The sequence below is a fragment of the Theropithecus gelada genome, chromosome 11 (genome assembly GCF_003255815.1).
Source record: "Theropithecus gelada isolate Dixy chromosome 11, Tgel_1.0, whole genome shotgun sequence".
Classification (NCBI taxonomy): Eukaryota; Metazoa; Chordata; class Mammalia; order Primates; family Cercopithecidae; genus Theropithecus; species Theropithecus gelada.
The window spans coordinates 15,293,709-15,319,625 of NC_037679.1; the positions used below are offsets into that span (position 1 = coordinate 15,293,709).

General features: G+C 53.9%; 2 protein-coding genes across 2 annotated transcripts in view; one reads left to right on the plus strand and one right to left on the minus strand.

The window, feature by feature from the left end:
* Positions 1-8,721, plus strand: SLC39A5 (solute carrier family 39 member 5). The gene is made up of 13 exons (XM_025402027.1): positions 1-87; positions 203-258; positions 792-834; positions 1,166-1,523; positions 3,283-3,466; positions 5,700-5,862; positions 6,034-6,203; positions 6,437-6,577; positions 7,268-7,364; positions 7,454-7,618; positions 7,803-7,883; positions 8,022-8,212; positions 8,463-8,721. Exons 4-13 carry the CDS (start codon positions 1,237-1,239, stop codon positions 8,604-8,606), a joined length of 1,623 nt encoding a protein of 540 aa, XP_025257812.1. The 5' UTR covers positions 1-87; positions 203-258; positions 792-834; positions 1,166-1,236; the 3' UTR covers positions 8,607-8,721.
* Positions 8,682-25,917, minus strand: part of ANKRD52 (ankyrin repeat domain 52) — a 20,810-nt gene continuing 3,574 nt past the window's right edge. Inside the window, exons 8-28 of the mRNA XM_025402026.1 lie at positions 25,489-25,701; positions 25,149-25,227; positions 24,725-24,839; positions 24,441-24,523; positions 24,217-24,334; positions 23,942-24,010; positions 23,617-23,757; positions 23,457-23,537; positions 19,876-19,987; positions 19,613-19,684; positions 19,142-19,343; positions 18,806-18,893; positions 18,612-18,729; positions 16,253-16,472; positions 15,980-16,067; positions 15,783-15,866; positions 15,529-15,674; positions 15,230-15,312; positions 14,931-15,013; positions 14,665-14,756; positions 8,682-14,272 (exon numbers count right to left, since the gene is read on the minus strand). Of these exons, the coding sequence (XP_025257811.1) occupies positions 14,022-14,272; positions 14,665-14,756; positions 14,931-15,013; positions 15,230-15,312; positions 15,529-15,674; positions 15,783-15,866; positions 15,980-16,067; positions 16,253-16,472; positions 18,612-18,729; positions 18,806-18,893; positions 19,142-19,343; positions 19,613-19,684; positions 19,876-19,987; positions 23,457-23,537; positions 23,617-23,757; positions 23,942-24,010; positions 24,217-24,334; positions 24,441-24,523; positions 24,725-24,839; positions 25,149-25,227; positions 25,489-25,701 (2,538 nt within the window). The 3' untranslated portion in view covers positions 8,682-14,021. The remainder of the gene's footprint in view (positions 14,273-14,664; positions 14,757-14,930; positions 15,014-15,229; positions 15,313-15,528; positions 15,675-15,782; positions 15,867-15,979; positions 16,068-16,252; positions 16,473-18,611; positions 18,730-18,805; positions 18,894-19,141; positions 19,344-19,612; positions 19,685-19,875; positions 19,988-23,456; positions 23,538-23,616; positions 23,758-23,941; positions 24,011-24,216; positions 24,335-24,440; positions 24,524-24,724; positions 24,840-25,148; positions 25,228-25,488; positions 25,702-25,917) is intronic.

The window sequence follows — 25,917 nt, forward strand, 5'->3', positions numbered from 1 at the left end:
CTTGCCCGCCTGCCTGCCTACCCCCCCAGCTGGAACCAAGAAGGCTGTGTCCCCCTTCCTCTGGGTGTCCTTGTCTCCTGCGATCAGGTAATGCCAACCTCAACCCCCTGGACCAGTCACCCCTATCAGACTTCGCTTCCTGATTTTAGGCCAGGTCAGACATCAGAGGGGAGCCCAGATCCTTGTTTCCTCTCCCCCACAGGGCTTCCCCTTTCTTGGTCATTGATCCCTAGAGCTCTGGCTCTTTCTCTTCTTGGGGTGAGAAATTGCTAAGAACAGCTTATTTCCCATGCATGCATCTGGGCTTGCCACTGATCTGCCTTTTCCCCCTCTTCCCCAGGTTAGGGACACCTGGGTCCAACCTTCCCAAGGTATATGGGGATGGGGGTTGGAGATGAAGTTTAGTGCCAGATGTAAGGTAGGTGGGGTGGAAGTACATGCGGGAAAGGGCTAAAATGGTACTAACTGTGTTAAGGATGGGGTGAATTATTTAAGAGGAAAAAGACTAGGCCCAGGTTCTCCTTAGCCATGTGGCTTTCCCAGGGCAGAGGGTGGCCCCTCCCTACTCAGGGGCCCAGCAGAGACTGACCTTTGACCCCCACCCCAGAGACCAGTGAACCATTAACTCCTCTCTTATGTGAGCCTTCACACATTGGCCCCACCCCTGACCCCGCCCCAAGGCAGGTGGGCTAGGAGGGGGTGCGTGTGCATCTTAGCCTTCTATGTGACGTGGCCTCCGATCCACCTGGACACCTGGAGGCTAAGCCTGGACTCCCCCCTCCCTGACTCAGGAACTGCTTAACATCAACGGCAAGGTCTAACAAGGGACCTGAGGTGACAGCTCTCACATTGCCAGTAGGGGTGAGGCCCTGGGGATTGAGGGGGGATAAAGAGGTGGGGCAAAGTTGAGGGGTGGGGTTTAGGGGACAAGGAATGGACAGTCAGCTCTGGATGAAGTATGGGGAGAGCTCCGAGTCAGGGAGGTGCTCTAGGAACCGGCAAACAAGAGGCTGCTCCCGAAGAAGGCATTGTGAAGGGAGAAAGAAGGCTGCAGTAGGGGCTGCTGCTGGACTCGGTGGGGAACAGGTGTAAGGAGCTCTGGCTCCCCCAGGGACCCGAGCTGGAGAGCAGAGCAGCAACTCCAGCCCATTCGTTCTTCTTCCAGGGCACAGTCCTCATGATGTTTCGGGGAGAATAGGAGCCAGAACCTGAGACCCTAAGCCATTCCCCTCACCAATGATGGGGTCCCCAGTGAGTCATCTGCTGGCCGGCTTCTGTGTGTGGGTCATCTTGGGCTGGGTAGGGGGCTCAGTCCCCAACCTGGGCCCTGCTGAGCAGGAGCAGAACCATTACCTGGCCCAGCTGTTTGGCCTGTATGGAGAGAATGGGACGCTGACTGCAGGGGGCTTGGCGCGGCTTCTCCACAGCCTGGGGCTAGGCCGAGTTCAGGGGCTTCGCCTGGGACAGCATGGGCCTCTGACTGGACGGGCTGCACCCCCAGCTGCAAACAATTCCACGCACAGGTACTGACCCCTTCCTCCACTCCACAGGGCCACATCCCCCAGGTTCTCTCAGTGCTTGCCCCCAGTTGCCTCATTCTGGCTTCCTCACAAGATCCCTGGAGTTACAAATTCTTCAGAACCCAGCTCCTTGGTATCTCTTCAAAACCTCTCATGCCTCTATTGCCTTCTCGCTCTTTTTGAGACGGGGGGGGGGGGGGGTCGCATTTTGTCACCCAGGCTGAAGTGCAGTGACATATTCACAGCTCACTGCAACCTCTGCCTCCCAGGCTGAAGCCATCCTCCCACCTCAGCCTCCTGAGCAGCTGGGACCACAGGCACACACCACCACACTCGGCTAATTTTTAAAATTTTTTGTAGAGACAGGGCTTCGCCATGTTGCCCAGGTTGTTCTCAAACTCCTGGGCTCAGCTCAGCGATCTGCCTGCCTCAGCTTCCCAAAGTGCTGGGACTACAGATGGGAGCCACCACCCTAGACCTCCATTGCCTTCTAATTCTCTCCTCCTCCAAATCTCTAAGCCCTTAAATTTCTTGCTCTTAGTATCACTGTTCAGTGTCTCTGGGCTAATTTGGCTCCAAATTCGTAGCCCTTTCTTTTTCTTTTTTTTTTTTTTGAAATGGAGTTTTGCTCTTGTTGCCCAGGCTGGAGTGCAGTGGCGCTATCTCGGCTCACCGCAACCTCTGCCTCCCAGGTTTAAGCAATTCTCCTGCCTCAGCCTCCCTGGTAGCTGGGATTATAGGCATGTGCCACCGCACCCAGCTAATTTTGTATTTTTAGTAGAGACGGGGTTTCTCCATGTTGGTCAGGCTGGTCTCAAAGTCCCGACCTCAGGTGATCTGCCTGCCTTGGCCTCCCAAAGTGCTGGGATTACAGGCATGAGCCACCGCACCTGGCAGCCCTTTCCTGGCAGCCCTTTCTTTTTTCTTTTCTTTTCTTTTTTTTTTAACTTTTTTTGAGACAGAGTCTCACTCTGTTGCCCAGGCTAGAGTGCAGTGGTGTGATCTTGGCTCACTGTAACCTCCACCTCCCGGGTTCAAGCAATTCTCCTGCCTCAGCCTCCTGAGTAGCTGGGATTACAGGCACACACCACCATGCCTGGCTAATTTTTGTAATTTTAGTAGAGACGGGGTTTCACCATATTGGTCAGGCTGGTCTCGAACTCCCGACCTCAGGTGATCCACCCACCTCAGCCTCCCAGAATGCTGGGATTACAGGTGTAAGCCACTGTGCCCAGCCATTCGTAGCCCTTTTGGTTGTCCTCCTTTTTTTTCTTTTGAGACGGACTTTCGCTCTTTTTGCGCAGGCTGGAGTGCAATGGCGCAATCTCAGCTCACCACAACCTCTGCCTCCCGGGTTCAAGTGATTCTCCTGCCTCAGCCTCCCAAGTAGCTGGAATTACAGGCATGCGCCACCACCCTGGCTAATTTTGTATTTTTAGTAGAGATGGGGTTTCTCCATGTTGGTCAGGCTGGTCTCGAACTCCCGACCTCATGTGATCCACCCACCTTGGCCTCCCAAAGTGCTGGGATTACAGGCGTGAGCCACCGCGCCCGGCTGGTTGTCCTCCTTTTTTCTGTCCCCCCAGTGGCAGAAAATGGACAACTCTCAGATCTTCCTAAGAATGACATTCCATGGTTTCTGGGTCCCAGGATCTCCCGTCAGTGGCTAGTTCCCTCTTTCCCCCTAAACTCCCTGGGAGCCTCTCAAAGCGGGTTGATAGAGAACACAAGGGAGGCTGACTTGCTGTCTCATCCATTCCAGGCCGCAGAACCCTGAGCTGAGTGTGGATGTCTGGGCAGGGATGCCTCTGGGTCCCTCAGGGTGGGGTGACCTGGAAGAGTCAAAGGCTCCTCATCTACCCCGTGGGCCAGCCCCCTCGGGCCTGGACCTCTTTCACAGGCTTCTGCTGCTGGACCACTCATTGGCTGACCACCTGAATGAGGATGTGAGTCTGATGGTCTCTAAAGGGGAAGGAGCCATGGGATTAGATGGCCTGAAATGTTTAAATAATCAGGTTTTTTTTGTTTTGTTTTTAAATCCCAACATGGGCCAGGTGTGGTGGCTCATGCCTGTAATCCCAACACTTTGGGAGGCCGAGGTGAGCGGATCACCTGAGGTCAGGAGTTTGAGACCAGCCTGGCCAACGTGGTGAAACCTCATCTCTACTAAAAAATACAAAATTAGGCCGGGCGCGGTGGCTCAAGCCTGTAATCCCAGCACTTTGGGAGGCCGAGGCGGGTGGATCACGAGGTCAGGAGATCGAGACTATCCTGGCTAACACGGTGAAACCCCGTCTCTACTAAAAATACAAAAAATTAGCCGGGCGTGGTAGCGGGCGCCTGTAGTCCCAGCTACTTGGGAGGCTGAGGCGGGAGAATGGCGTGAACCCAGGGGGCGGAGTTTGCAGTGAGCCGAGATCGCGCCACTGCACACTCCAGCCTGGGAGACACAGCGAGACTCCGTCTCAAAAAAAAAAAAACAAAAAAAAAACAAAAAACAAAAAACAAAATTAGCCTGGCGTGGTAACGGGTGCCTGTAATCCTAGCTAGTTGGGAGGCTGAGGTGAGCAAATCGCTTGAACCCGGGAGGCGGAGGTTGCAGTGAGCCGAGATGGTGCCATTTGCACCCCAGTCTGGGCAACAACAGGGAAACTCCGTCTAAAAAAAAAAAAAAATAGCTGGGCATGGTGGCACATGCCTGTAATCCCAGCTACTCAGGAGGCTGAGGCAGGAGAATTGCTTGAACCCAGGAGGCAGAGATTGCAGTAAGCCGAGATCACACCACTGCACTCCAGCCTGGGTGACAGAGCGAGACTCCGTCTCAAAAAAAGAAAAAAAAAATTCCATTGTGGTCTTAGGGGATGCTATTTCAATAGTGAACTATGTTCCCTCTGGGATCAGAGCAGGTGAGCCCATATCCAGAGCTCCAAGACTCAGTTTAGAGGAATAGATGGCAAAGCAGAGAATCTAGAGAAGCAGCCCAGGATAGGATCTGGATGGTCACCTGGAGAGGAGAACTGCAGGGAATGGATAGCCGTCTTCATCCAGAAAGACAGAGAATATGTTCTACTTACACCAGAGGGCAGACAAAGCTGCCTAACCCTGATGGAGGTCCAGTGAGTGCCCTATGCAGGAAGCATTCAAGCTGAGGCCAGATGAACATCGGACAGGGCTGCTGAGAGGGAGGTTAGATGGCATTTTAGGGTCTTTTCCCTTTTAAGATTCTGGCATGGAGAGCTCTAGTTTTCCAACCAGCTTCATTTATCAAATCAATGAAATGATTGAAATGATCAGGGTTTGGAGGGGGAAATGATGACAATGCTCACTAGCACCCAGTTTGTATCGAATTGAATACCTGCATTGGACTGAATATTTACTAATAATTAATACACATTGATTATAAGTACCCTTGGCCCCAGTCCCCAAGACACCTGCCAGTAGGAGCAAAGGGGACCCTGGGAGAGACCCAGGAGTCTATGCAATGGAAGGACAGCTGTTAAATTTTTTTTTTTTTTTTTTTTGAGGCAGGGTGTGACTCTGTCACCCAGGCTGGAATGCAATGGCGCGATCTCGGCTCACTGCAACCTCCACCTCCTGGGTTAAAGCAATTCTCCTGCCTCAGCCTCCCAAGTAGCTGGGATTATAGGTGTTCACTACCATCCCCAGCAATTTTTTTTTTTTTTTTTTGAGATGGAGTCTCACTCTGTCGCCCAGGCCGGAGTGCACTGGCGTGATCTCGGCTCACTGCAACCTCTGCCTCCTGGGTTCAAGCGATTCTCCTGTCTCAGCCTCCTGAGTAGCTGGGACCATAGGCACACGCCACCATGCCCAGCTAATATTTTGTACTTTAGTAGAGATGGGGTTTCACCATGTTGCCCAGGCTGGTCTCGAACTCCTGAGCTCAGGCAATCTACCTGCCTCAGGCTCCCAAAGTGTTGGGATTACAGGCCTGAGCCACCGCACCCGGCTCATCCCCAGCTAATTTTTGTATTTTTAGTAGAGACAGGGTTTCACCATGTTGGCCAGGTTGGTCTAGAACTCCTGACGTCAGGTGATCCACCTGCCTGGGCCTCTCAAGTACTGGGATTACAGGTGTGAGCCACTGCACCTGGCCAAGTGTTAAAGATCTGAGTCATAGTTCCTGGTGATTCTCCAATGTATGAACCTCAACTCCCCTAGTGTCTGAACGGCTCCCAGCTGCTGGTCAATTTTGGCCTGAGCCCCGCTGCTCCTCTGACTCCTCGTCAGTTTGCTCTGCTGTGCCCAGCCCTGCTTTATCAGATCGACAGCCGCGTCTGCATCGGAGCTCCGGCCCCTGCACCCCCAGGGGATCTACTATCTGGTCAGCAAGTAGGAGTGGGTGGGGGGCTCCCTGAATCCTGGAAGTGGGGCCCATGCCAAGAAAGGAGGCTCACTGGGGTCCTGCCTCTCCTTGTAGTGTTCTCTCTGCCCCACCTTACATGTGGGACCCTCCTCCTGCCCTGGCCTAACTTCAGCCCCTGATTCTCCCCAGCCCTGCTTCAGAGTGCCCTGGCAGTCCTGTTGCTCAGCCTCCCTTCTCCCCTATCCCTGCTGCTGCTGCGGCTCCTGGAACCTCGTCTACTGCGGCCCTTACTGGGCTTCCTGGGGGCCCTGGCCGTGGGCACTCTTTGTGGGGATGCACTGCTACACCTGCTACCGCATGTATGTGAAGCCCCTTCTTTGAACCCCTGGCCTCCATGGATCTAAGGTATCCCCAGCCACAGGACATCCCCTCCCACTTTCCATCACCTCCCACATCCTACTCCTGGAGCCTGGCTTCAGCTCACAGGTGCCTTCAAGTAGAGCATATGAGCAAAGGCTTGCCACCACCCATGCAAGGGGATGTTGTTGGGTATAGGGGCTTCCAGGGTCTGCCCTGACCTTCTCTCTGTCAGGCACAAGAAGGGCGGCACGCAGGACCTGGTGGACTACCAGAGGAGGACCTGGGCCCGGGGCTGTCAGTGCTCGGAGGCCTCTTCCTGCTCTTTGTGCTGGAGAACATGCTGGGGCTTTTGCGACACCGAGGGCTCAGGCCAGTGAGTGATACCCTTTTCTCCTCCTTCTGCTGAAACCAGAGTCCCAGTCAAGAACTGGGCCAGGCTGGGCGTGGTGGCTCACGCCTGTAATCCCAGCACTTTGGGAGGCCGAGGCGGGCAGATCACAAGGTTAGGAGTTCGAGATCAGCCTGACCAACATGGTGAAACCCTGTCTCTACTAAAAATACAAAAATTAGCTGGGCGTGGTGGTACATGCCTGTAATCCCAGCTACTCAGGAGGCTGAGGCAGGAGAATCACTTGAACTCAGGAGGTGGAGGTTGCAGTGAGCCAAGACGGCACCATTGCACTTCAGCCCAGGTGACAGAGTGAGACTCTGTCTCAAAAAAGAAAACCAAAAAAGAACTGGGTCAAAAAGCCAAGAGAGGAGCAGTGTGTGCTCCTGGATCTCCCATATTCGCCTGGTGTGCAGGACCTATTGGCTAACAGGGAGTGGATAGGGGCTCCTTAAGCACAGACCCAGGACTTCTGGCCAAATGGCATCATCTTCTGAGCTCAAGTCAACAAGAAACAGAGGGGAGGTGCCAACCTGGGAAGAAGGTAGAGGCCAAAGAACATCCCAGGTGCCAGAGGTGGAACCAGGTGTTCATTTTCCCAGCTTGTGGCCTGGCTTCCCCTTAGTCCCTGGCTCTGCTGCCTCCTCCACTAGGAGGGATACCCTCCTATTTCAGAGATGCTGCAGGCGAAAACGAAGGGATCTCGAAACACGAAACCTGGACCCGGAGAATGGCAGTGGGATGGCCCTTCAGCCCCTACAGGCAGCTCCAGGTGACTAGAGGAGAAAATTTGAAGAGTAGGCTCGAAGCTCACAGTCCTTACTTGCAGCCACCAACACTGTCCTGTGGTTCTTCCCGCAGAGCTAGGGGCTCAAGGCCAGAGGGAGCAGAACAGCCAGCACCCACCAGCCCCAGCCCCTCCTGGGCACCAAGGCCACAGTCATGGGCACCAGGGTGGCACTGATATCACGTGGATGGTCCTCCTGGGAGACGGTCTACACAACCTCACTGACGGGCTGGCCATAGGTGTGAGGGGTGGGAATGGAGGGAAGCAGGTCCAAGGGGAGGCCAGGGTTCCTAGTTATCCGCTGCGGCTAGGAGAGGGCCCTGAGGAAAATGGGGAGAGGATGGGAGGACCACAGAACACAGGAGCCTGCTTCTGAGGAGACATTTCTTCTGGACTGACAACTTCCAACCCCGTTGGCCCCAGGTGCTGCCTTCTCTGATGGCTTCTCCAGTGGCCTCAGTACCACCTTAGCGGTCTTCTGCCACGAGCTGCCCCATGAACTGGGTAGGAATGGCAGGAGCAGGGCGGGGTGGACTCCAGAAAGGAGACAGCTCCAAGGGGTAGAGCTTGGAGGCTGGCGGGTGGCATGGATGAGGGGCACCCCAGCTTACTCCCTCCCATCTTGTCCTCTGTCTCTAACAGGTGACTTTGCCATGCTGCTCCAGTCAGGGCTGTCCTTTCGGCGGCTGCTGCTGCTGAGCCTTGTGTCTGGAGCCCTGGGACTGGGGGGTGCAGTCCTGGGGGTGGGGCTCAGCCTGGGCCCTGTCCCCCTCACTCCCTGGGTGTTTGGGGTCACTGCTGGGGTCTTCCTCTATGTGGCCCTTGTGGACATGGTGAGAGATGTCGGGTAGAGCGGAGAAAACAAGGGCAGTGGGGAGGTGGGAGTGGAGGAGAGGGAGGTAGCAGTCCCTCCGCCTCTACCATTAGCTCCTGGAAGGGCATCAGACCACAGGCCCGCAAAAGTCTGAGAAACAAGGGACTGAGGTGTTTAGGCGGGGGCTGCTGATGCTTTTTGACACCCTTCCTCTGGTGTTGAGAGGTCAGGGGCAAGGCCAGAATCCTGACATCCTCTTTTTCTTTCAGCTACCAGCCCTGCTTCGTCCTCCAGAGCCCAAGCCTACGCCCCATGTGCTCCTGCAGGGGCTGGGGCTGCTGCTGGGGGGCGGCCTCATGCTTGCCATAGCCCTGCTGGAGGAGCGGCTACTGCCCATGACCACTGAGGGCTGACGGGGCCAGTGGAAAGGGGTCGGGTTGCCCTTCCTTCCCCCCAACCACAGGAATGGAGGCGGGACACAGGGCCAGTAGGAGCAACAGGATTTTAATAAACAGAACCCATCCCAAAGCCATGACTACGACAGTTGTACTTGCACCAAAACAGCATAGAAAACCAGAGTGTGGTGGGAGGACCCGAAGCCGGTTGGGGGAGGATGTGAGTAGGGGCCTGGAGGGCGCAGGGTCATTAATCTGCGGGGAGAGCATTGTGCTTTAGCCCAGGAAGGGGAGGGGTGGGGCAAATGCACCGAGGTCCCCACTTTTTCCTGCTGCCCTCGGCACCCTGGGGATGCAGGCATCTGGGCACATCTGCCCCTTATTGCTGCCCACCAGCGTTAAACGCCCCTGATCCCAACACTAGCACCACAGGTGGTTCCGGGGCAGGGAGAGGCAGGAATGGGAAAATTGCTTAGAGAAAGATTCCACTAGAATCCAGTGAATTGTGCTCAGTTCTCTTTACTTCCTACAACCGAGTACATGGGTCACAGGGTAGAGGGTGCAACAGGACATGGAACATGCCCCTCCGTGCCCCCCCAACACACACCTGCACACAGGATGGTGGTGTCTGCAGCATCACAGGTCATGCAGGGCTTGGGGAAGGGGAGGTTCACACACACATAGATGCCCACGGCGGGTACCAGACAGAGAACACCCCTGAATATACACAGCTGTACATGGGGAACCCCCAGGTCCCCACCCCAACCCTCTCCCCTGTCTTGCTGTCCCCCGCAGGGGAACTATATTGCTTTGAGAGAGCCACCCCAGGGGCTGCTCTGCCAGGCACCCTCCCATCCCACCCACCCCCATTTTGGCACATCTGCAAGACACACAGCAGCGAGAGTAGGCACCCTCCCTTCCCAGGCTTCTGTGGCCTGGAGCTGGGGAAGGGGGCAGGAGACTTCATCCTCCATCCTCCCCTAACCCTTCCCAAACCCCTGCCAAACCCATTCCAGTCAGAACCCACCCCCACCCCCCAAACACACATACAAAGCTGAGCTATCCAGGAACACAAGGGAAACAAGGAGATTGTCCAGGGTGGGAGCGGAGGCAGCGGGGGAAGAAGACTGGAAGCAGAGACCTCCCCCACTGTTGGGGGGGCAGACTGGCACAACAGCTACTTTAGTGCAATTGGAGAGGGTGCCCAGAGTGAGGGGTGGAGAAGGGAGGGAAGGCGCTCCCCAACTTCCCTGGGGGCAAAGTTAGGCTTCCAGATTCCCCAGGGAAAGGGCCTAGCAGGAGTGGGTGAGGGCCAAGGTGGATCCTCTGGTCACCCACCACCCTCTGCCCTCCCAAATGCAGTGACAGTGTCCCCCTCACACCTAAGTGGGCAACAGCAGCCTTGGAGTCAGTACCTTCAAGTAATTCAAAGAGTAGACCCTCCCCACCCCAGCTTCACCCCATCTCTGGGATTTGGTCGCTTCTCTAGGGGTTGGGTTGGGAGGAGGGAGCCCCCAAGGCAGACCCTTCCCTCTCTACCTCCCACTTCCCAGACCACTGGGCTTGGTCCTCAAAGATTCCTCACCTCCGCCCTCGCCCCACCTGGGTCAAGGCTGCAGAAGGCTGGAGCCACCACAATTAGAGGGGAAGGGGCTGCTTTGTTCCTTATCCCTCCTTCTTAAAAGGTAGGGTTCAAACTAGGTGGGATGGGGGCCCATATTGGTTTGCCCCAGGAGTAGGGTTTCTGGGCTAGGGTCTGTAAGGCTATTTTCCTTTGCGGTGGGAAGGGGAGGTAGGGGATGAACACTGGGTATGGGAAGTGGGTGAGAAATGGCTGAGAGGGAAGGAGGAAGGGGCCTCCCCGCTGGAGCAGTCACTGGAGTCATTCAGACAAAAACACTCACGTGCATAAGATACACAGCGCGCAAACTCAGCCCTGCCAGCCCGGCCCCAATCCCACCTCTCAGGACCCCTTCCAAGACCCTGGAGGAGGTTTTGGGGGTACAGCTGTAGAACCGTTCACTCTGGCCCCATCCACCCCACCCCCAGCCTCTTCTCCCCTTCTAGGTCCAGGGAGTAAGAAGGTGCTCGGGTGGGCAGACAGTGGTGGAAACAGTATTGAGTTTTCCTTTGGTTACATATTGAAGGCAAAGGTGAGCTGGACTTACAGTCAAAACGGATAGGGGTGAGGAAGGAAGAGGGGCCATGGCTGGGGTTGGAGAGGGAGGTAGGCCCTCCTCAGCCCCTCCACCCCAAGAAACACGTCTACGTGGGGTGGCAGTCCCTCAGTCTCATCTCTCCCACCCCCCACAGCACCAAACAAAAGGAGAAGCCCCCTCCCCCAGGGGCTGCTCCCCACCCCAACCTGGGCTGTACATTCAGTGGTTTTCAGCAGTCCTATGGCTCAGGGGGCCACGGGGCGGGGGAGGTGGCCCGTCAGTCTCAGTGGACAGTGGCAGTGACCCGGGTCTGCTGGTCCTTCCTGGGACCCACAGTTTGTGCCATTCGTTTTTCTGAAGGATATAGTACATGACCCTACCAGAGCCACCGCCCAATCAGAAATAGCTCCCCAAAAATCAGAAACTAAAAACTGGCTCTTTCCATCTCACCCTCTGATTCACACGTCTGTTTCCCTGTCTCCTATGTCGCCCTCGCTCTGTTTCCTTTGCTGGGACCTGGGGCTGCTCCCAGGGTCCTCGCTTAAAATAGGCCTTTTCACAAAAGTGCTTATTACTTGAAGCAAGTGCTTTAGAGCTGCGGTGGGGAGAGGGGGAAGGGGGAGGGCAAAGGGAAGGCGCTGTTCCCTCCCCACCCTCTCCCATGAAGATTGGGGGGCATTCTGCCTGTTTTACTTCTCCACACCCGTTTAAGTCAAAGAGGTTTAAAAAAAACTTAACATTAAAATAAATATGCAGTGGCCATGAGAATGGTCAAAATGCTTCAAAAAACACTAGGGCTGGGGAGCCCAGGGTGGGGCGTGGGGTTTCCTTTGGCATAAGGAGAGGAGGCTGTTTGTCCCCCAGGCTTCCTCACAGCCACATATGGAGGGATAGAGGACTCCCCACCACCTCCCAGCACTGCTGACAGTGTGCTGAGGGCAGCAGGGAGCGGACAGCCCCCAGAAATCTCATCTAGCAAGACAACGGGGCTCCTGACAGACACTCGGATGCTTCCCGCCATCGCCAAACGTCGCAAAAGGAGAACACGACTCACACTCCGCGAGTTCTCTCTGGAGGACCCGTCTCCTCACTCCCCTTGCCCCCCACCACCTAATTCCCAGCACCAAGATGAGAAGGAGGGGGTGGAATGGGAAGATTTCAGGAGAGAGAATTGAAGGGAAGGCAAGCTTTGCAGAGCCAGCAGGGTTGGGGATGGGGGCTGCAGCCCTTAAGAGAGGTCACATTGATTGTCATATAGGGGAGGACACGGTGTGGAGGGAGGTGGGCAAGAGGGGCGTCACAAGGCCCTTTGGCTTTGAAAATAAAAATAAAAACTAAAAGCTGCACAATCCTTCTCATCAATAATGGTCATTTGGAAGCCTTGAAATGATTTAGGAACTGAGGGTTGGGAGAAGCAAGACACAGAGACAGGGTATCAAAAGGGACCATGGAAAGATAAGGACTTGGACACACCCCAGGCTTCTGGAAACCAGCATGAGGTATGGTTAAGGGTATCCACTGGGGAGGGAGGGGGTCCCTGGGACGCCCCCCTCCCCTCAGCCCACCCTTGACAAGGATGGCAAGACATTCAGGGTATACAACTAAAAGATGGGTAAGACTGTGAATAAAGCAAACTTGGGTAGGGGAGGGAGGCTGAAGGATCCCCTCAGGGGGAGACCCTGTACTGTGTAAACGAAGCCTGTCCAGTTCTCAGGGGACAATACTGATGGCAGCCAAACTGGGCGAGGATGCACTGTTGGGGCGGAGGGGGCATGACCTCTATTCAAGTTCTGTGTCTTGGCCCCTGGCTGAGGTATTGAGTGTGAGGAAGGGAACACTGGGCTGCAGGAGTGGGTCCAACTGTCCAGGAGGCTGCACTAGGAGATGGGTGGACAGAGCACTTAAAGGGACCAGGGCCAAATTCAATGCTACATTTAGAGAGAAAACTGCCCCCTCTTCACTCCAGCCCAGTTTGGCTTTTGGGGTGCGACTTTTAGAAATCTTACCAATGCAGCCCCTAGCTCAATCCCATCTTTCCTCCCTGCTGGGAAGGCAGGGACCAAGCCCCAGTACCTATTCATCTCTCTCTAGGTCAGAGCTTCTTCCTCACACTGGAGGGGAAGCCTGGGTCCCGAGTAGCCACGGTCCCTTGTCGGCCCTGCCCCTCCTACCATCTTTGGCTTCAGATCAGGAGTGACTGGGGCAGTGGGTACTCTTGGACATAACGGAAGGTGGAGGCAGATCGGGAGCACAGATAAACTATGGGCTTGGGGGCACAGGAGGAAGAACACGGTCCCTCCCTCCATATACATGCAAACACATGCCTGAAACACAGTGGACATACTAGGGCTGTGGTTTTGAAATGGGCAGGAAATTAATTTGTTTCTTCCCCTAAAGGATAAAACATTTACTTAAAAATTCATGACAAGCCTCAAAGTTCAAGGAAAGGAGAGCTAGGGCAGGAATGGCCACAGGCTCTGCCCTCCCAAAAGAAGATAAAAGAAAGAAGCAAGGTTAAAGTGCGTGGTTAGGGGCCAGGCTAGGACTGGGAGGGAAGGGGGAGGGGGCAGGCTGTGGGGGCAGAACCAGCCCTTGATTTGCATATGAGGAGCCAGGGGAGAGTGCAGGATTGGGGCCCAGGTACAGTAGTTGCTGCTTCAAGTGTTTTGCATTTGAACTTTAGGGGTGATAGGGTACAGAAGTGGGGGAAAAGCTCCAGGCCCCAGTGCTAAATATCCTCCCCCCTCATCCTCTAGCTGCCCCTGAAGGGGGAGGGGGACACCCCCAGAGTGCTCACACAGTACCAGAAATTAAGGCTTCTCACTGCTGCGGGGATGGAGGGACCGGCCGAGCAGGGAGGCAGTGATGGGTATGGAAGAAGAAGGGATCTGCCTGGCAGCAGGGGCAGGGGAGAAGAGGGACACAGAGAGGAGTCCCCAGGGAAGAGTCAGGGGAGCTGGCAGCAGAAAGAGGGAACCAAGAGATGGAGTCAAAGAGTGGGGCAGCCAGGCATTTAGCAATCATTTTGGGACACTTGGCAGAAGGGGTCGCCCTGGGGGTACCAAGGGCCTGGGGTGCTCCCTGTCAGTCCCAGACCCCTGCCAGGCCAAGATGGTGTGGCAAAGGGGTGAGCAGCTGCTCCCCAGGGCTTCCTTCCCCTCCGCCCCCTCCACCCAGTCGTGTTCTCCTTTAAAGTGCCCTAAATGTTTAGACTTTTTCTAAATAAATAGAATTAGATATCAAGCCACCGGCGGGGGAGGGACACTGGAGGGGGCTACTCGGAGTAGCAGCCGTCTAACCCAATGGCGCCGGGCCGCTCCTGGCTATAGGGGCAGGAGGCCCCATGGGGCAGGGCGCCGCAGCCACCCACCGTCTTGGCAGCTGCAATGCTGCAGTTCTTGAGCAGGCTGAAGCTGAAAGGACTGACGGCGTCCTTAGGTGGGAAAGGCTTCATGGTGGAAAGGATCAAGGCCAGGCAGTCCGCCACATCTTTGTTGGGGGCACAGGCCAGTGCTGGGGTGTGACCTGCAGGGCCAAGGGGGAGAACTGAGGCACAGAGTCCTGTATCCCAGCCAGCCTCCCCCAAGCCCTGAAGTCTTTTCTCTGTGGAGGGAGCCAAGGCAGGCAGGTACCCAGCAGGGGCAGAATCCAAGGGTGACGAGGGCCCAGGAAGACTGACAGGCAGATTCTCTAAGTGCGGGCTAAAGGGTGGACATAGGAATCAAAGCCCAGGGTGTGGAGTCCTCCTGACCCTGCAGGCTCCCCTGTGAAACTCCAGAGTACTGGTGTGGGCTCCCTACTCTGAAGAGTTCCCTTGGGAAGAAAATCCCATGTAAAGCAAGATTAAGAAGTCACCTCCTAAAGAATGTCCCTGACCCCAAACCCAAGAGAGGCAGGGGGCTCCAGACCCCACCCACCTTCTTCATCCACAGCCAGCACTGTGGCTCCACGACTCAGCAGGGCCTGTACCACAGAAGCTAGACCATTCCGGGCAGCAATGTGGAGTGGCCTTGGAAAAAAGGAAAAAGAAGGAGCTTGATGCTAAGCTGCCCTTCCACCTCCAGACAGGGTGGCAAGGGTGCTGAACAAATACTATAGGCTCCAGAGAGCCTCTGAACAGCAGCCACTCTTTTGCGTCACCCACCGGCCTCCCCCAGCTAGGAGCCCCCTTCCAGGCACTCACATCTGCAGCGCACTGTTGGTAGCGTTGATAAGGCCAAGGTCTTGGGTTTCCGCCAGGATCATGAGGGCACATTTCTCATGGCCCTGAGGGAGGGGAACAGAGTGGAGACTTGTGAAGTAGAAGTGTGGCAGGGTGCAAGGCAGGAGTTGGGAGAGTAACAGGAGGACAAACAGCTGCCCCACCAGTGGGATGTGCTGGACAATCCTCACTTCCGCCCTAGTCCCCCCTACAACCGAGACCTACCTCTCTTCATCAAGCTCTGCCCCTTATGCAGTCCCCCAATCACTTCAGGTAAGTACCTTGCTACAAGCCAAGTGGAGGGCCGTGTTCTTGTTCTCATCCAACACAGTAAGGTCTGCCTTCCCTCGATACAGCAGAAATTCTACGAGAGAAATGTGACAGAGGGACTGAACCCTCCCTCCAGAGCAGCAGCCATCCGGGCTCTCCACTTTGCATTCCGTCTGCAGATGGCGAGACATCCAAAGACAACCCTCCTGATGTCTGAACCCCAGCCCCAGCCAGCCTCCACAGGCAGGGCTGACCCATCCTGCAAATGCCCCAGGGGAGCTCCTCCCTTCCACAAGTGGCCCCTACACACCCACAGCAGCGGTCTGCCCGTTCTCAGCCGCCGTCATGAGCGCAGTGCGGCCAGTATGGTCAGTGGCGTTCACCTCGGCTTGGTGCTGCAGCAGCATCCGGAGCCCAGAGACATTGTCCGCGAAGGCAGCGGCGTGAAGGGGGGTCCTGTAAGGCGGGGATCAGGGTAGATTAAAATAGGGAAGAGTATACTGCCCAAGCAGAAAGAGGAAGCCAGAGGCAACTGGACTTCTCCCCAAGTCTTCTATCACCCACCGTCCTTTGGCATCTCGGCTGTTCACAATCTTGGCACCCAGAGCTCCCAGCAGCATCTCTGTGGTGCTGTCCTGGTTATTAATCCTAGAGGAACAGGGAGGAGGGGTCATCAGGAAGGACAAGGGAAGTAGGCTACCTGTCCTAAGCTCAGGTCATGGGCCCTCGCAAGAAGGGCTGACGCAGCAGAAGGGACTTACACTGCACAGTGCAAAGGAGTGAAGGGGTTTCCTTCCAGGTATGAAAACGGGCTGTGTTCAAGTAACAACTCCAGACAATCTTCGTGTCCTGGGCATGAGTAAGGAAGAGTTGTGATGGAGAAAAACAACAAGGTTCCCTGTCTGTCCTGTGTCTTGACACTCCAGTCCACTTCCAGATTCAGATCAACCCAGGTCCCTCCCACAACCCACCCGTCCTCCTCTACACACACTCCAACACATACTCCTGTGCCTGTGGAGGCCCCAGTCTAGTACCAGTGTAGGAGGCCCAGTGCATGGGCGAGTATCCGCTGTAATCCACCCCAGCATCCAGGGGGTCTGTGGAAAGGGCAGCCTGCAGCAGGGTCCGCAGTACTGCAGTGTGGCCACAGGCTGAGGCCAGGTGAATGGGTGTGCGGCCCTTAAAGTCTCGGCACAGCACAAATGCGTCGTGGTCCAGCAGGGCAGCCAGGCAGTCCTCACAGCCAGTCACTGCCTGTGAGTAACATGGGGGTGTGAAGGGGATGAAAAGCTCCTTCTTTTCTGCTGGCCTATTGCTTGAGTCTGGCTCAGGAGTAAGAACCACTTCCAGGGCTCCAATCCTTGTCTTTTTTTTTTTTGGAGACAGAGTCTTGCTCTGTCACCCAGGCTGGAGTGCAGTGGCACAATCTTGGCTCACTGCAACCTCTGCCTCCCAGGTTCAAGCGATTCTCCTGCCTCAGCCTCCCGAGTAGCTGGGATTACAGGCAGGTGCCACCATGCCTGGCTAATTTTTTTGTATTTTTACTAGAGATGGGGTTTCACCATGTTAGCCAGGATGGTCTTGATCTCCTGACCTCGTGATCCGCCTGCCTCGGCCTCCCAAACTGCTGGGATTACAGGCACGAGCCACTGCACCTGGCCTCAATCCTTGTCTTTACAACAATGATTTTTTTTTTTTTGAGACAAGAGTCTCACTCTGTCACCCAGGCTGGAGTGCAATGGTGTGATTTTGGCTCACTGCAACCTCTGCTTCCCGGGTTCCAGCAATTCTGTCTCAGCCTCCTGAGTAGCTGGGATTATAGGCATGCACCACCACGCCCAATTAATTTTTGTATTTTTAGTAGAGACAAAGTTTCACCATGTTGGCCAGGCTGGTCTCGAACTCCTGACCTCAGCTGATCCACCCGCCTTGGCCTTCCAAAGTGCTGGGATTACAGACGTGAGTCACCGCGCCCGGCCCTTTACAACAATGATTCTAAGTGTCAAAGACCCACATCTCCCTCCTTGACTCTCTCTATGCCAATAAACATTCAGGATACTAAGAGTTAATACTGGAGCTCTGGAGTGAAAGACTAAACAGAGAGAAGGAGACTAAGGGATCAAAAAATCTTGTGGGAGGAGGAGGCAGCTGAGGACAGGTGGTCGCGGAAGAGGATCTAGGTGGTGCTGACATTATGCGATGGGATGGGGCCAGCAGGGTATCCCAAGTAGAGTGAGTGGTAAGCACTCAGTTGTATGTGATTACAAAGCACAGATATCGCCAGGCACAATGGCTCACGCCTGTAATCCCAACCCTTTGGGAGGCCAAGGCGGGTGGATCTCATCATCAGGAGATTGAGACCATCCTGGCTAACACAGAGAAACTTGGTCTCTACTAAAAATAAAAAAATTAGCTGGGCGTGTCATCCCAACTACTCGGGAGGTTGAGGCAGGAGAATCGCTTGAACCCGGGAGACAGAGGTTGCAGTGTGCCGAGATCACGCCACTGAACTCCAGCCTGGGCAACAGAGCGAGACTCCGTCTCAAAAATAATAATAACGGCCGGGCGTGGTGGCTCAAGCCTGTAATCCCAGCACTTTGGGAGGCCGAGACGGGTGGATCACGAGGTCAGGAGATCGAGACCATCCTGGCTAACACGGTGAAACCCCGTCTCTACTAAGAAATACAAAAAACTAGCCGGGCGAGGTGGCGGGCGCCTGTAGTCCCAGCTACTCGGGAGGCTGAGGCCGGAGAATGGCGTGAACCTGGGAGGCGGAGCTTGCAGTGAGCTGAGATCCGGCCACTGCACTCCAGCCTGGGCGACAGAGCGAGACTCCGTCTCAAAAAAAAAAAAAAAAAATAATAATAATAACAACAATAATAATAATAATAAAACAAAGCACAGATACCAGGGAAATCAGCTGGGGATGTCAGGGACTCATCCTTGAGCAAGCACAAGGCTCAATAAGATCCTGGGCACAGCATGGGCCTGGTGGCTCGCACCTGTAATCCCAGCACTTCAGGAGGCCAAGGTTGGGGGATCACTTGAGCCCAGGAGTTCAAGACCAGTTTGGGCAAGATGGTAAGATCCCCATCTCTACAAAAAATACAAAAATTAGCTGGGCATGGTGGCATGTGCCTATAGTTTCAGCTACTCAGGAGGCTGAAGTGGGAGGATCACCTGAACCCAGGAAGTCAAGGCTGCAGTGAGCCGTGATAGTGTCACTGAACTCCAACCTGGGCAATGGGAGTGAGACCCTGTCTCCAAAAAAAAAGAGACTGGGCACAAAATCCTGGCTCGCCTCCTAGACAATTGGATTCCCTACTGCTGGTGAGTCCCGTGCTCCCACACTGAGGCCCACATGCAAACAATACCCCCCAGAAGCTCACTCACCCCGCGGTGGAGGGCGGTGCGGCCCCGGAGGTCAGCAGCATCAGCTGTGGATCCTTTCTCTAGCAGCAGATGTACACAGTCCACATGGCCATTCATGATGGCCAGCATCAGTGGGGTCCTACAGAGGGGCAGGAGGAGGAGTGAGGATCCCAAAAGGACTGGAAAACCTGCACCCCACCCTGGCCCACACTCACTGTCCATAGGCATCCATGACATCTGTGATGTCAGCTCGTTCCCCACTGTCGATCAGCAAGTGCAGGGAGTCAGTGTGGCCAGAGGCAGCTAGGGGAAAGGGACCCCGCGTCAGGGCAGGGCCAAGAGGAAGAAGGGAGGCGAGGTCAAGCCTAAAGGACTTGGGGTCAATGTTACAGGAAGACCTGGGCCACAGAGAAATCTCTGAGGATAGGAAGCTATGAATCAGGGCTTGAAGTCTCCATTCTCCTCACCCTACTCCGCTTTCCAGCCCCATTCCCATCCAGGAGGGATCTGGCATGGCAAGGGTAAGGCAGCAGCCTAAAGTGGGCACTAACCAGCAGCGTGCAGGGGCGTCCACTTGCGCTTGCGCTCCTTGATGAGGGCAGAGGCGCCATGGGCCGTAAGCACCTCCACACACTCAGTAGAGCCGCGCTCCGTGGCCAGGAAGAGTGCGGTCCGGCCCTTGTGGTCCCTTACGTCCAGATTCACCAGCGTCTCTGCCAGTGTCTTCAAGGCTTCACAGTGACCGTTGTAGGCCTGGAGGGGTGCAGGCAACCAGTGCACACAGCTCAGGACCTTCCCTGCTCTTCCCTTCCCCTTCTCTGCTCTTGGGGTCCATGGGAAGCTCAAGGTCTTAGTCCTCGACAAGCTCCTTGGGCCCCTCAAGGCTTCCTACCCTGCACTGTGTTTATCCCCTCTCCCACAAAAAGGCAGAAGCAAGGATAACTTCACAAGTGCTGGCACCTTTGTTAGGGCCTGGGAACAGGCAGGACAAGGGAGGCAAAAGAAAAAGACATGGGACTCACAGCTAAGTGCAAAGGGCTGACTGGAATGGTGCTCTCCACATCCTCCAGGCAGTTAAAGGACATTTCTAAGAGCTGCAATGGACAGGAAAGTAGGTGCTGAGACTCTGGAACTCCTAAGATAAGTACCCCAGTCCCTGACTCGCAGTAATCCCCACTAAGCCTCTGGATCTGAAGACCACATTTGATTGAACCACCCTTAGTTTTGGAATCCACAAACCCTGTGCCCCTGCCTCCCCTCCTGCAGGCCGAGCCCCAACACATACCAGTTCGAGGTTCTGTCTGTTGCCATAGGCGGCTGCATAGTGCACAGCTGTGTAGCCCTGCCTGTCCCGCAGGGAGGGGTCTGCACCGTTATCCAGTAAGAACTCCAGACAGCTGGGGAGCCAAGGGTAGACTATGAGGCAGGGACAGGCCCAGCCCAGGAGGGCACAGACCTGGGAGGGCCAGAGGAGAGGATCAAGGGAACCCCTCCAGGCCTACCTGGCCGCCACCGGTCCTTAGCTCTAGGTAGGTTCTCTAAATCCTATCCATTCTTCAATCCTAGCTCCAGACCTACTTTACCTTCTCAAAGTCTGCCCTGAACCCCTCTGGCTTCAATGCCCTCCTTTATCCTCTGAACGTTCTCCTAGAGAACCTAGAGCATGATGTTCAGTTATCAACCTTCTGCTGACTGACATGCTTTCCCCACCTTCAGGCACACCGACTCCTGCCCTAGGATGCTTTCTCCTCCCAGCCCAGCCGAGTAAGTCCTGTTCATCTCAAACTCAGTCCCAGCTTCTCTCCTCTGTGAGGCCTTTCCCAACCTTCCCTGGGGAAGGTACCTCTTCCTCTGTGCTCCCTTGGCAGCCTTCTCATACCTTAGTAGTAGTTGTAGTAGTAGTAATAATAATAAAGTATTTAGCACTTACTGTCAAGCACAGTTCTAAGTACTTCATGTATATTAAATAATTTAATCCTCATAAAGATCCTATGAAGTAGATACTATTTTTATCCCTACTGTGGGTGATGAAATTGAGGCATAGAGAAGTAACTTGCTGCAGGTAACAGCTGAGCCTCTTGGATTTTAGTGTCCTTTTTAAAAAAATAAATCCTAGGCCAGGCAGGGTGGCTCACGCCTGTAATCCCAGCACTTTGGGAGGCCAAGATGGGTGGATCACGAGGTCAGGAGATCGAGACCATCCTGGCTAACACGGTGAAATCTCGTCTCTACTAAAAATACAAAAAATTAGCCAGGCGTGGTGGTGTGCGTCTGTGGTCCCAGCTACTTGGGAGGCTGAGGCAGGAGAGTGGCGTGAACCCGGGAGGCAGAGCTTACGGTGAGCCAAGATCGAGCCACTGTACTCCAGCCTGAGCGACAGAATGAGACTCTGTCTCAAACAAAACAAAACAAAACAAAACAAATATATAAATAAATATTTTAAAAAATTATTTAATTTATTTACTTTAAATAGAGACAGGGGCCTGGCTCAGTGGCTCACGCCTGTAGTCCCAGCACTTTGGGAGGCTGAGGTGGGCAGATCACCTGCGGTCAGGAGTTTGTGGCCAACCTGGCCAACATGGTGAAACCCTCTCTCTATGAAAAATACAAAAATTAGGCTGGGCGTGGTGGCTCACGCCTGCAATCCTAGCACTTTGGGAGGCCAAGGCAGGTGGATCGCCTGAGCTCAGGAGTTTGAGATCAGCCTGGGCAACATGGTGAAAACCCCATCTGTACTAAAATACAAAAAATTAGCCAGGCGTGGCAGCGTGCACCCGTAGTCCCAGCTACTCAGGAGGCTAAAGCAGAATTGCTTGAACCCAGGAGGTGGAGGCTGCAGTGAGCCGAGAGCATGCCACTGCACTCCAGCCTGGGCAACAGAGTGAGACTTGGTCTTCAAAAAAAAAATTAGCTGGGCATGGTGGTAGGCACCTGTAATCTCAGCTACTCGGGAAGCAGAGGCAGGAGAATCACTTGAACCCAGAATGCAGAGGTTGCAGTGAGCCGAGATTGTGCAACTGCACTCCAGCCTGGGTGACAGAGCAAGACTCCATCTCAAATAAATAAATAAATTAATTAAATTTAATAAAATAGAGATGGGTTCTCATTATGTGTTAGCCAGGCTGGTCTCATACTCCTGGGGTCGAGCAATCCTCCCACCTCAGTGCTGGGATTACAGGCACGAGTCACTGTGCCTAGCTGATTTTTGTGGGTTTTTTTTTTTTTAGAGATGGGGTCTCACTATGCTGCCCAGGCTGGGGTGCAGTGGCTATTCATAGGCATGATCATACTGCACTATAGCCTCAAACTCCTGGGTTTGCACGATCCTCTTGCCTTACCTGCACCTGCCTCCTGCGTAGCTGGGAATACATGCATGTGCCACCGTGCCCAGCAAAAAATAAACTTTTTGTTTTAGAATATTATTAGATTTATAGAAAAATTGTGGGCTGGGTGTGGTGGCTCACATCTGTAATTCCAGCACTTTGGGAGTCTGAGGCAGGAGGATTGCTTGAGCCCAGGAGTTCGGGACCAGTGTGGGCAACACAGAGAGATTCCTGTCCTACAAAATAAATTAATTTAAAAAAAAGAAGAAGAAAAATTGGGAAGATAGTACAGGGAGTTCTCACATACCCTAAACCTAGTTTCTCCTGTCATTAAATCATCTTAACATTAGTATACACAAGTGTCCTTTTATCTTTCCCAACAGATTACTAGCTTTCAAAAGACAGAAATTTGGGACAATTCTTCCTTTTAAAATTTTTATTTATTTATTTATTTTTTCAGAGACAGAGTCTCATTCTGTCACCCAGGTTGAGTGGACTGGCGTGATCTTGACTCACTGCAACCTCCACCTCCCTGGTTCAAGTGATTCTCCTGCCTCAGCCACCTGAGTATCTGGGATTACAGGTGCCTGCCACCATGACCGGCTAAGTTTTGTATTTTTAGTAGAGATGGGGGTTTCACCACGTTGGTCAGGCTGGTCTCGAACTCCTGACCTCAGATGATCTGCCTGGGGTTACCCCCATGCAAAGTGCTGCAATTGGCCTCCCAAAGTGCTGGGATTACAGGCGTGAGCCATCGCATCTGGCCTATTTTTAATTTTAATTTTTTTGAGACAGAGTCTTGTTCGGTTGCCCAGGCTGGAGTGCAGTGGCGTGATCTCGGCTCACAACCTCCACCTCCCTGGTTCAAGCAACTCTCCTGCTTCAGCCTCCTGAGTAGCTGGGATTATAGGTGTGCGCTACCATACCTGGTTAATTTTTGTATTTTTAGTAGAGACGGGATTTCGCCATGTTGGTCAGGCTGGTCTTGGACTCCTAACTTCAGGCTATCGGCCTACCTCAGCCTCCCAAAGTGCTAGGATTACAGGCTTGAGCCACCACACTCAGCCTCATCTTTTATCCTTAGTATCTAGCATAGTACTTGGAAACTAGTAAGTAAATATTCAGTTAATGCTTGTGGAATAAACAAATTATTTTGTACATTTAGCTTTTCTAATCCTCTCAAGAAGACTGGCTGGGCACGGTAAGCTGAGATCGTGCCACTGCATTCTAGCATGGGCAACAGAGTGAGACTCTGTCTCCAAAAAAAAAAAAAAAAAAAAAAAACACATCCATTTTGTTCCTTTAGGGAAGGAACTGTGTCTCATACTTCTGGGTTTTTTTTCCCTGAAGCTCCGAAGTTTCAATCTCATACTTTTTGTCTTTGCCCACTATGGACTAAACCCAGAGAGCTCAAGACACACTGCTGGCTGACCAGCAGTACAGCAGCAGTGTAGGGTGGAGGTTCAGAGTAGGTAGGAGGACAGCAGGGCCAGAGCTTGCATGGGTGGGAAAGCACATCCCAGGGGCCCTCTCTGCTACTCACAAGAAGGCCTCCTTCCTGCGGGACTCCTTCAGTGGCTCGTCCTCTTCGGCATCATGGCTGGAAGGTGTGTGGGGTTCCGCTCTGGGGAGGAGAGAGAGAAAGTCAGGGCCAGGCTTAGGGAGGTGAATGGGACTGAGAAGGACCAGACTGGTAGCCTCACCTCCTGTAAGTGTCGGAAGCGGCAGCGTAGTGGAGGGGAGAGCAGCCTTTACAGTCGGCCTCGTTGACACCTGCCCCAGCAGTTACCAATGTTACTGCACACTGGTAGCTACCGTTAGCAGCTGCATAGTGCAGTGGTGTCCTGAGGAAGAAGTGAAGGAGGGTGGGGAAGAGAATCAGAGACAGATCCGAATGTAATCAGATGTGCAGCTAAATGCTGCTTCATAACATTCTCCTTATTTAACTCTCCAATCTCAACCCTTCCTCCCTCTACCATGTTTCTCTAATCAGACATTCCCTATGTTTACCCCTGCATATCAGCATACCTGCCAAATTTGTCCCTCCTCCTTAAGTCAGCTCCACTGCTCAACAGCAAATTAAGACATTCAACATTCCTAAAAGAAAGATGTGTTAAGAGAGTTACAGCCTCAAAGGGAAGCCACAGGCCCAGGGTGGGGCTAAGGAGGGATGGAAGTAGTAAGCCCTTTCTGCTGTGACTGCTCTCATTGTGAGAGGGGGAATAGATCTAGGCAGGCAAGAATGACAGGCCCAGACCTTTGCCCAGCTCCCTGCTCAAAGGATGGGAGAAAGAAAAACTCACCCTCCAGAAGCAGCAGCATGAAGACAGGTACGGCCAAGGTTGTCAGGTGTATTGATGTCAAACCCAGCTGAAAGCACATGCTCGTTGCTGAGTGAAGACACAATGCTGTACAACTGACCTGGAGGCACAGAACAGCCACAGGTCACATCTGAGAGTGTTCAGCAGGGAGGGAAAGGCCTTTGCTCCCCTCTACACCTGCCAATCCCCAGCCCATCAGCACATACCTGAGGAAAGAAGCTTACGACAACAGTCAGAGAATCCGAAGAGAACAGCTAAGTGCAGGGGGAACATGTCATGGATGCCACGCCTAGAGACAAGTTGAGGAACTCAGTCCTTGGGTCAAGGAGGGACCAAGTAAGACCTCTTCTTTGACCCACCACTACCCTAGAGTCAGGGAAGGAGGTTCTCCAAGGTGCCCTTTGGCAAGCTTCTCTGTGACTCCATGGTTGATGTGAGCAGTCTATGCAGATCTGGGCAGCCCAGAAGTGGAGTCAGGGCCCTGACTCACCGGGCGGTATCTGCGCCATTGGTCATGAGGGTGCTGATGAGCAGCTCGTGTCCGTAGCGAGCAGCCACATGCAGTGGCGTGTTCCCAAATTTGTCGGCACAATCAATCTCACTGCCTGTGAGGGGATACACACACACACAAGCTCAGGCGGACCTCAGGCTTAAGACCACTCTCGCGAGCTAGCCACGATTTGAGTGCCTACTATGCATCAGGTGCCAGGCCCAGGATTCTACATGTTTTATCCTGTTTCTAGGCCTTAGGAGACTGAGCAGGGCAGAGCAGGGCCATTTCCACAGGTCCCTTGGTCAGAGTTCCAAGGGCCTATCCTACTGGAAGAGGGTAGGAGAAGGAAGTTAGGGAGATTCTAGAAATGAGTTCCTTGGGGGAGGAAGGGATGAGAGCACAAAGTCTCCCAGGTCCATACCATTCTGGATGAGGATCTGGGAGCGTGTGAAACGGCCATGGATTGCAGCCATGTGCAGAGGACTTTTCCCTTCTTTGCTCTGTGGAAACATGGTGGGTTTTTGTTTTTGTTTTTTTCCAGTGCAAAGCACAGAGAATGCCCTATCTCCTTCCAAGGACATATCTCTAAGGACAAAAGGGTCATATGGCACCTTCTTAGCCCACTCTTTCCTGAGTCCCTGGCAAGGTCTGATTACCCCAGGAAGCAAGTGGATAATTCCACGAGAGTTATCCAGATACAGTCAGGACCCCTAGAGCCAGGTTTCGCTCCCCACTGGTCTAAGCCTTATCCCTTCAGGCACCTGGTAGTTGACGTCAGCCCCATTATTAACCAATAGCTCCAAGCAGAGAGCGCCATTGGTGGAGACTGCAGCCACATGCAGTGGTGTGAAGCCCTTGTCATTCGGCTGGTTGACATTGGCTCCGGCATTCACCAGCTCAATAGCCACAGCATCCTGGCCCAGGTAGCAGGCGATGTGCAAAGCTGTGTTTCCAAAAGCGTTGGGCTCATCGATCTGGATATTCAGCAGTGAGAGTAAGGCGGTATCAGTTTAAACAAAGTAGAAGCCAGCACATGTAGCCTACAGATCCCAGAAATCCAATGACTGCCTCAGTTCCTCTGGGGTTTCTGACCCAAGGTACTGAGGTACTCAGGGTACTATGGCTAAGGTAAGCATTATTCAGACCCTCTCTACCACGCCCTTTCAACCTCCCAAAACTACACCAACAAC